Source organism: Zeus faber, assembly GCF_960531495.2.
Source record: "Zeus faber genome assembly, chromosome: 10".
NCBI classification, from domain to species: domain Eukaryota; kingdom Metazoa; phylum Chordata; class Actinopteri; order Zeiformes; family Zeidae; genus Zeus; species Zeus faber.
Window position 1 is genome coordinate 1,826,055 of NC_137199.1, and position 9,901 is coordinate 1,835,955.

Genomic DNA, 9,901 nt, shown 5'->3' on the forward strand with positions numbered 1-9,901 from the left:
AAAAATCTAAATGGACGTGACGCGGTGTTTTCCCAGAAGCCGTCGTTCAGGGTGACAGCAGGAACATTTAATATTGTTGTGACGTCGGGTCCGTGTTTTCCCCGAAATGCCCCGAATCCAGACTTAAATGGCCGTTCCTTTGCATTCTCGCCAGGAGGGGGTCGGATCTCTCCGAGTGCCAACTTCAATGGGATACAGCAAAGACACCTACGGCATTTGACAGGGGCTTGGATGTTTGGAGTTCTGTTGTGCGCAGCGTAATCTTGAAAGAGCAAGTGACCAGAAGTTATTAAAAAAAAAAAAAGCATAGCTGTAGAGCAAAACTGGAATTTTGTCTGAAACTAAAACACGATTAACCTTTTAGCAAGAACACGACATGTACATTCTATATAGGATAGATTGTAATTCATGTAAGTTCTAAGCAAATTATAACATTTAATAAACACGACCTAGGACATTTTCTCGGCATCGCTCTTCAAGTAGTGAGCTCCGCTGTAAAGCTCTTTCTTATATAATATCACAGAACTCGACATTTTCGTGCTGTTTAGCGATTGGTCCAGACTAGCCTTGACACTCTTCATTGTCATTGGCTGTCTGAGGTTGACTTCTTTCCGGAACAAAACAAGCGTAGTGTGCGAGCGACCATCTTCCAACAAGAAACAACCATGTAGACAGTCGCACTTTCAGGGGTTTACGCACCGATTTCATTGTCAGTGATCCCTGTTCTCCCTTTCTTGAAGCCCGAATGATGCTCGAATGATTTAGTGAAAGTCGTGAGTTCTGCCTAGTTGACAGGCTAACTTTAATATTGCCTTTTATTTCTATCTAATTCAAGAAAACGTTTTTACACAACGAATCCCAGTGCACAACCCAGCCAACTGTTTCGCCTTTTTTAATATATATATATATATATATAGTAAAAATAGTTATAAAAGCTTTTTTTTTTTTTATTATTAGAATGAGACTAATCGGTTTTTCTTTTGTTAATCGCGATAAAATTCTAACCAAATAACAATATTGTTTTTTAGTTATGAGGCTGATGGTATTCAGTCATCACAGGGGTTGGGCAATCGTTGTCGTGCTGCTGCAATGTGCTCAGTTGATGACCACCCTCGCCCAGAAGGTAAATCATCTTTCAATCTCGGAACTGTAGCATAAGAAATTAGACCTAACACAAAACCTCAGTTTGATATGTTATTTCAAGTGATTCTTTGTTAAACAAATTAACGTATTGTATAGTTCATGTGTATTTTCTGATTGATGATGAGACTTAATCGCAATGATGACCTGTTCTCCAATACAACAGTTTTCCCTAAAAAAAAAATGGTTTTACTGTGGCAGTCAGGCTGGGACCCTTCCAGTGGACACCCTTCCCATGTATAATATTTTTTACAATCACTGTAAAATTAGGCCATATGTAATCATGTTAGGCTTTGCCTTGAACCGATGAAGCTCAGTCCACATTGGATACTATCCTGCGATTCATCACACTAGGAGAGGAGTGCAAAAGGCAGTCATGTGTCATGCCACAATTTTCCATATTGCCCACATCTGCATCCCTGTACAGTCCAATTGTGCGCTCACTGTGGTGGAAAAGACTGAAGGTGGCATTACACAAGATGATGCAGAGGCCATGGTGACTGAGGATTCTATTGCAGAAGAACATCCTGAGGTTGTCCAACCCACTGATCAGTGGCAAACTCTAAAACCAGGTAAAATCTGTCTCGGATGGCGATCTCCCATATACCAGTTTCACAGATATATTGGCAAAGACTTTGCTGGGAAGGCACACAAAGCATACATGTCCTCCATTTAAAAAAGAAACATTAAAATATTATTAGGCCTACCAATTCCAAGATATTCTCTTCATTTTACATGAAAGCTTATTTTCCTTTTTTTAAATTTTCCTTATTTCTAGCAGTGCAATATTTGACACGACGAAGGGATTTTCTTTTACATAAGTTTGTGTTGGTTGGGAATACTCCAAGGTGTTTCATACATGTTTCGCTGTTTAATCTGCCATCACTATTTTAGGTAACCCTGAACCGTTTGAGATTCAGTAGCAGACTTAAATGACACTGTGGGATCTTCCGGCTGAAGCCTGTCTCATTCAATCACTATTTCTATTTTTTTCATATTAGTGTTAACGTTTAACTCTTGACTGTTAGTTAAACAGCTACTCTCAAATTTATGACAAAAAACTGGCCACCCCTCAGGACTTTGCCAACTGAAAGACACTAATTTACATTTGTGTCTCAAACTGGGTTGTACAGATTTTTGATACTTGGATTCACAGTCCAGATTCCTACTACAGCTCAGTGAATTTCAGCAATCAAGTTTAGAAGGGGTCCAAATAATTAAAAAATCCTTTCACTGAGGACAAGAAAGCTTGCAGGTATATCACCAATTGCTTTTAATTCGATGTAGCTTTGGTTTCAAGTCATATTGCCAGCCTTAAATTTGTCATTCAAAGTTTCTGTGTTTTTCACACATTAAATTGCTAGAGACAACTTCAAATTAAAATAACAGTGCTGATGTTCTTTAAATACGGTATTTATGCTGTTCATGCCATATATGCATATACAGGTACTCCTCACTTAACGACCTACCTGTTCAACGACTGTTTGGACTTACGACCAGTTCTGACCAGTCGGTATTGTACGCAGCGTGGCGTCTCAGCGTCAAGCATCTCATCGCGCATCACCCTTTCTCAGTCTCAGTCTTGTTTCCGCAGTCGGTCAGTATTTGCTACACTAGCGATCACAATCTGCAAGACTGAAATAACGCTTATCGACCAATTCGCTTAGCGACCTGGTCGTAGGAACGAAACTCTGTTGTTAAGTGAGGAATACCTGTATAACACACAGTAGAACACTATTTATCTGAACTTTTCCGGTCAAACGAACCAGCTTTTTCCCCCCTTTGCTACCAGCCATGTACATCACTTACTTGACAATGGCAACTGCAAAGCACAAAATAATATTTATTACTAAATGTCTACTGAAAACATGTCTCCATATTAATTATTTTGTATAATAACTTTCATATTTCATCATTGATTAGTGGAGTTTGCATAAACCACTTGGATTGACTTAGGAACAGGAACAGTTTTTTCTTTTTTTTTCTTTTTACCTATGCTGTCAGCAGACTGGGCCAGCCAAGTGAGACCAGCTATGTTGTACAGTTTAGAGGCGGTGGCACTGACAAAAAGGCAGGTGGCTGAACTGGAGGTGGCACAGTTGAGGATGTTAAGATTTTCATTGGGAGTGACAAGGATGGACAGGATTAAGAATGAGTACATTAGAGGGACAGCTCAAGTTGGACAGTTTGGTGGAAGAGTGAGAGAGACCAGATTGAGATGGTTTGGACACGTGTGTAGGAGAGATGAGTTACATTACATGGATGTGGTGAGGGAGGACATGCAGGCAGTTGGTATAAAGTCAATCTTAATAATTCATATTTAAGAATATTATTAACTCAATCCTTTGGATGAACTCTGTCCTTTGGCCTATGGAACTGTAAGAGAAACAGCAGTTCTGTTAAGCATTTCTGGCTGGCACGAATCCCGCTCTACAGAAGACGATCTTACCATGTTTTGATCAGCGAAACAACTTATCATCATTCGAGAGGGGGATAATCACCACATGTATTTGACAGAACATAATTCAATTGACAAAAATTGGAACAACAATTGGGGCACGTGGCCTCTTCCTGTGACAACTATAACAAAGTGGAAGAAAGAAGGACTGCGTGGGTGTGTGCGTGTGTGTGTTTATGTATGTGTGTTTATGTATGTGTGCGTGTGTCCAGCATTGGTCCCAATTAGTTCTGGCCTGCGAGCAGCAGAAAGGCCACAAAAACAACACACTTAATAATTAATCTTGAGCCCAAATCACCGCAGCCGCAGGATAACCCCAAACTCATAAAGAAGCCAAGAGCCCACAGAGCACACATGCCCCGGAGACTTGCAAACCAGTCCCCAAATGCACAAGATGAGCCTGCACACACAACCCACCCCATGCATAGGCATAAGGCCTCAGACGGCAAGCACAGACCACTGCCCCAAAACCAGGCTGGAACGCCCACCCAGAGGGTCATGTATCGTAGTTTTTCAATTACCAAACATTTCAGTCTCTTAAACAGCCATAATTTCCAAAGGTTTCCAGACAAATCAGGCTTTACTGTCGAACTAAATTTAATAATAAGCATTTTTAACCCAATTCCCTTGCTTGCTTTGTATTGCTGTGAATTTCCCCCATGTATGACTTTGTTTGACACACTGGCTCTATGGTCTTCTTTGTTCTTCCCACTTTCTGCCTGTCTCTCTCTCCTTCTTTTATCTGCTTAACTATGTGTTAAACTTTATCTTGTGTATTCTTTTAACCCCAAATTTAAAGTTGTGTATGTGACGAATAAAGCTCCTGAAGCTTGAATCATGTGTGCGTGCACTGCTCTGTGTCCAGGCCAGGCAGTACCAATAGGCTCACATGTGAGGCTGAACCTCCAGACAGGACAGAGAGAGGTCAGGCTGGGTGAGGAACAGATGAAATATTGGATACACACACGCAGGTATGCTACATAAATGTCTAATAGCTTATTTGTGGCTAATTCCTTAATAATAGATAATTGACGCTGAAGAGAATAGAGGTCAGGCATTTCCAGCAAATAAATGTTATGGCCTGATATCAACACATGAAAAAAGAGTCACAAGAACTTTGCGGCTACTTTGCCTACTGTCACTGTAATGTATGTGTAATATACAGAATCAGAGGCAAAGCAATCAGTGTGGCAAACAGCAGCACATATGCGCACACATTAACATGCAGTTCAGGTTTCGTTGGAGGACTTTTAAGATCGCGTCATTCCTTGGGCTGAAATCATTTTCTCTGCATGATAGTTTTATCCTAAGGAAATTTAATGTTTTTGGGGGTTTTTTGTGTTCTTTGAAGGCTTAAATGTCTGTCCCATTGGACTGTATATAAGCACAGTGAATTAGTTTATCAATAGTAAAGTGTTCATTAAGTTCCTCATTTGCTATGAACAGTTATAAATGACGGGAACCAGCATTTTAATAAGTGTCAGATAGAAAGCTGTGGATTTACTTCCTACGTCATTGTTTACTTCATTGTTTACTACATTGATTACTTCTGCGAAGGGACTACTGAGAAACTGCTCTTTAATAAGCGGTGATGATACTGCCTCTTGGTCTCATTCTTTCTGGTAGGCAAAAGAAGGCGGACGCAGAGTCCTACTTTGGTGCTGATGAGCTCAAACATGTGCTGAAGAAGATAAAGGAAGACTCTGGCCCACTGAGCAAAGACTCGCAGGACCAGAACAGGGTATCCATATCTGATATTCCATGCACAAATGGCCTTATTCATTCAAGTCTTGCTTTGTGCACAAAAAAGCTGGACATGCAAAATCACAGCCGGAATCAAGACGCGTGCATACCAGCCTCACTTGTTCTCACCCACATACATATGTTGATGAATCTGAACTATTCTAAATGGACAAACAAGCGGCTGCAACTTGTAATTACCAACACTTGCACACCCAATAGACTGAAATGCGATGAATAAGAAAAATCATTTTATATACAGACGACATGCATAGTAAGCTAGCGGAATGTTGAACGTTGACATTCCTTACTCACCCCCAAGTCAGTCAAAAATATATTGTGTGTTTGTGTCCTCCCACATGGAGTTTGCTTGCAGCTCCAGAATTATGGGTCTGAATCGTGTCCGTTTTATTTTAGTCCCAAAATTTTAAAACAATGATGAAATGTCTCTGAGGGACAGGCAATGTTTGGTCCATTTCAATGGAACCGTGTTGTTGGGAACTTCATTTTCATGAACTGATGTTATGCAAGTCCGGTTGATGTCTCTGGGTCGTTCTATAATATATTTTATTTCCATATTATGTATGAAGTAACAATTTTATTGTACTGTGTATATACACTACTCACAAAAAGTTAGGGATATTTGGCTTTCGGGTAAAATTGATGGAAAATGTAAAAAGTTCACGCTACAGTGATATTATATCATGAAAGTAGGGCATTTAAGTAGAAGCATGCAATGGTGATTTCCTCATCTCAACGATTTTATTTCGCCAGGTACATTTACATATACAGTACAAGGAATTTCTTATGGTATGGTTGGTGCACTCCAGCACAGACCATAAGCATTAAAAAAAAGAAAAAAAACCTAAGTCTGAAAAAAACAAAATAAAATAGAACAAAAAAATATATACCATTAAAAAATTTACATTAACTGTCTATACAATATACAAATAAAGATAGACAGTGAGTGGGCGGTGGTTATCCCCACTGCCATGGTGTAGAAACTGTTCTTGTGGTGTGAGGTTTTGGTCCTGATTGAGTGCAACCTCTTGCCAGATGGCAGAATTTCAAAATATACTATAACTTTATTTTATATTGTGTTGTATTATCACCAATAATATTTACCAATTTCTACTAGTTGGGGTTATATCCCAATTAAATTTTGTTAAGGTTCAGATGGATCATTTTGTAGGACTGGCATCTATCATTTGTGTGCACGAGTGATCAGAGGCAGTTCTAAATTTGTTTCTAAAGTAAGTAAAAATTCTTTCAAGTAATTTTTTGTTAAAACGTGCGTATGCACCATTTAACCACAGGCACTGTTGTAGGCCAATTTTGTCTTTATCTACTGTTGACATTCACAATCTACAATACAAAGCACATATTATAAAAATGCCATGTCATCATTTGATGTTGTGGTTTGGCCAAGCATGACTACACAGAAGCATCACTACAGTGATGTTTTCTGCAGCAATTTCATTTTATGTTCTGCTGAAGAGAAAAATGCATACCTAGCAGCTTAGAGCACCTTCTCTAAACTTTTTTATCACAAAGTTTCACTTAACAATTAAATGACTTAGCGAGCCATGTAGCACTTTTTAACATCTCGGTAACACTGTGATTTGGACCAATAGCATAGTTTCTTGCATTCAAACAGTTCAGAATGCTGAACGCATTACGGTAAACACTTGTGAGTCTTATCCTGTTAGGATTGGTAAGTAATTTTTATTTTTCAACCTCCCGTCAAATCAGTTTCAAATACTGAGCCAAACCATGGAAGAAGCGGGACTTTTTTTTTTTTTTTTTTTTTTTACAATGAACCAAAATAACTCTTTGTAAAGCTTGTATAACATATGTAAAAGCAACACAAATGCACATAACCAATGTATAAACGTTCACAATGTTTGTTTTTTTTCTTCAGGAATCCAAGGCTTCTCAATTTCGGCCATTAGAGGAGTTGAAGAGGGACATGGCTGAGCTGGAACTGCTGGTCGAGACCGATGTTCAGGTAGCTCAACGGAAACACGATTATGGTGCAAATGCCACATTACACAGTCTGTACTTATGGTCACTTATTCTGTCCTTGATAATTCCATAGTTTCTTTCAATGAATCGCACCTCCCTTTATTAGGAATGTTTTTGTCATTTTGATTTACCCAGTGTGGGAGTCTCTACCCACAGCTACCGTCTCAGGGTGGGAGATAGTCTTTCTGGCAGTGGGGCGCCGACGTAGAGAGAGTTTTATTCATATTCGTAAACAAAAAGACTCGCTGGCCAAAACCGGGAACATAAAATCAAGCGAATAATCAGTGTCTGGTTTTCCTCGGTCACGGTCTGTAAGAAAACTCTCCCAGCCTGGTCGAGCCTGGTCCGATCAACGCTAATGAGGCTGATTAGGTGGACCCGGTACAGCTGCACTGCAGCGGGAAGAAGCCAGTACAGTCACTTGCAGACCCTGGCTTAACCACGCCCCCCTCGTCTGCCACACCCAGGTTCTGAGGCGCCTTCTGGACCAATTAAACAGCACCAACAGCACCACAGAGGGAAGGCTTCAAATCCTGCTGGAGCTAGAATATCTTGTACATCAGGTAGACGCTGATCATTCACAATGTACAGGAATCACATGTTTCCCGAAAGCAGTTGGATGGTATCTTCTTACAATTTTCACCATATGTGTGGACTGATCTGACTCACTGACTGATATGTCTCCTGGGTTGTTCTGTTCCCCCTACGGTTGCTGAACTCCATCACCCTACATTGAGCGCTCAAAAGTAGTATTTTTTTGTGATTGCGCTAATAACTTTATAAATAAAATGCTGACAGACTGCCAGAAGAGAGATGAACGTTGAACATCAAAGCTGACAATACTGTTTTGAGTTGTTGCAGTAGCAACACATGTCGAGAAACAAATCTCGAAATGGTGATGATGGTCATTAATGATGATTGAGAAGTTCAATTCAAAGCTTTCCAATGTTAAAGTTGCAATCATATTTTTGTTTTACCCAAACTGATGAATGATCGCAGAATATTCTTCCATCCACATTAAATCACAATGTGAGAAAGCTCACTTCCACTTTTTTAGCTAAGGTATTGTTCAATGATTTGATAAAATTATTTTCAGCCCAAATAATTGTTGACAAAACATTACATCCTAGTTGTAACCTACATGTCTTTGGAGACCTCTGTCTTACTGTTACCTAAAACAAGTTTCATTATACTCAAAAAAGATGAAATGTTTATAACAGAAGGGCAAAAGTGTGTCTGCGTGTGTGTGCTAGGTGGACAATGCCCAGACATTGTGCTCAATGGGTGGTCTGAAAATCATACTTGGAGGTCTAAACAGCTCAGACTACAGACTGCAGGAAAGTTCTGCCTTTGTCCTGGGATCTGCACTGGCCAGGTAGGAACTCTCTCTTGATGTGCCTACTGGCCCACAGTTTCAATCGTTCACCAACATTAGAACGAGAAACAAAACAGACAACTGGAACTCCTTGATATGTTTGTGGCACATTTAAGTCATGCATACTTTTCTCTTGAAAATGTATAGTCGCCACAGTAAAAAAAAATAAAATTGTCTTGACAGTTATACTCCTGTTGCCCTGATATCACATGTCATATTGTCAATGAAATTTAACTTTTTGGCACGTTACATATTTTCTATATCCTGCAGCACTGTCACTTAACATGCAAAAAAGTCATTAATCATGAAGTCATTACAAGAGTTGCTCAACAATGGTGGCTACCAAGTATGAAGAAAAACACATACATTTTATATTCAGGAATTGCACTTCATGGTTCATGTCAAACTAACATTCAATTCTCCCTAACAAGCCTGCAGGGTTTGTAATTTGTAATTCTGCCTCTGTCCTGCAGCAATCCAACAGTTCAGGTGGAGGTCGTAGAGAGAGGAGGTCTGCAGAAGTTGTTGGTATTACTAGCGACACCACGCCCACTCAGTGTCAAAAAGAAGGTAGCCACACACACACACACACACACACACACACACACACACACACACACACACAGTGACACAGCTATACAATTAACATGTGTCAAACCAAAAATATTTTTTCCACCTGTCTGTGTAACTTTCAGGTTCTGTTTGCAGCAGCGTCCCTATTGCGCCACTTCCCGTACGCCCAGAGATATTTCCTCTCCCACGGGGGGCTGCAGGTCCTGTCAGAGCTGTTTCATGCAGATGCTAGGGGTGCTCTCCGTGTCCGCATCGTCACCTTGCTGTCTGATATCATCACAGAGAAGGTATTGACCCAGAACCCAGACGCCTTTTTAGAAACACAAGCCTACCTCAAGCTTTCGCTTGCAGAGACTACTTTATGTCTGCATGTAAAAAATGTAATTGCCATGATATGCATTATTTTTTTCAACCGTTTCATTTGTGATCTACCAAACAATTTCAGTGTCCAACAGCGGGGAATTGAATCCACTAGATGGTGTTTTAACATGCTGACCAACCTAGAACAATAGTTCTCATATCACAAAGTTTCAGAAGGCAGATTGTGCTGTCTGATACGTAGCTGAAGCATGCATCTCATTCATGTACCT

The 9,901-nt window shown here is 40.0% G+C and overlaps 1 protein-coding gene across 3 annotated transcripts in view; it reads left to right on the forward strand.

Annotated features, from left to right (window-relative positions):
* The first annotated feature begins 610 nt into the window (after positions 1 to 610).
* Positions 611 to 9,901, forward strand: part of sil1 (SIL1 nucleotide exchange factor) — a 14,069-nt gene continuing 4,778 nt past the window's right edge. The window contains exons 1-10 of one of the 3 annotated variants that reach the window (XM_080008503.1): positions 611 to 709; positions 1,029 to 1,123; positions 1,568 to 1,712; positions 4,464 to 4,569; positions 5,225 to 5,339; positions 7,260 to 7,346; positions 7,831 to 7,926; positions 8,617 to 8,738; positions 9,212 to 9,308; positions 9,434 to 9,598. In XM_080008503.1, the coding sequence (XP_079864629.1) occupies positions 1,031 to 1,123; positions 1,568 to 1,712; positions 4,464 to 4,569; positions 5,225 to 5,339; positions 7,260 to 7,346; positions 7,831 to 7,926; positions 8,617 to 8,738; positions 9,212 to 9,308; positions 9,434 to 9,598 (1,026 nt within the window). In that variant the 5' untranslated portion in view covers positions 611 to 709; positions 1,029 to 1,030. Of the gene's footprint in view, positions 1,124 to 1,567; positions 1,713 to 4,463; positions 4,570 to 5,224; positions 5,340 to 7,259; positions 7,347 to 7,830; positions 7,927 to 8,616; positions 8,739 to 9,211; positions 9,309 to 9,433; positions 9,599 to 9,901 lie in introns of all 3 variants that reach the window. The other 2 variants (XM_080008504.1, XM_080008502.1) reach the window with 2 other exon arrangements.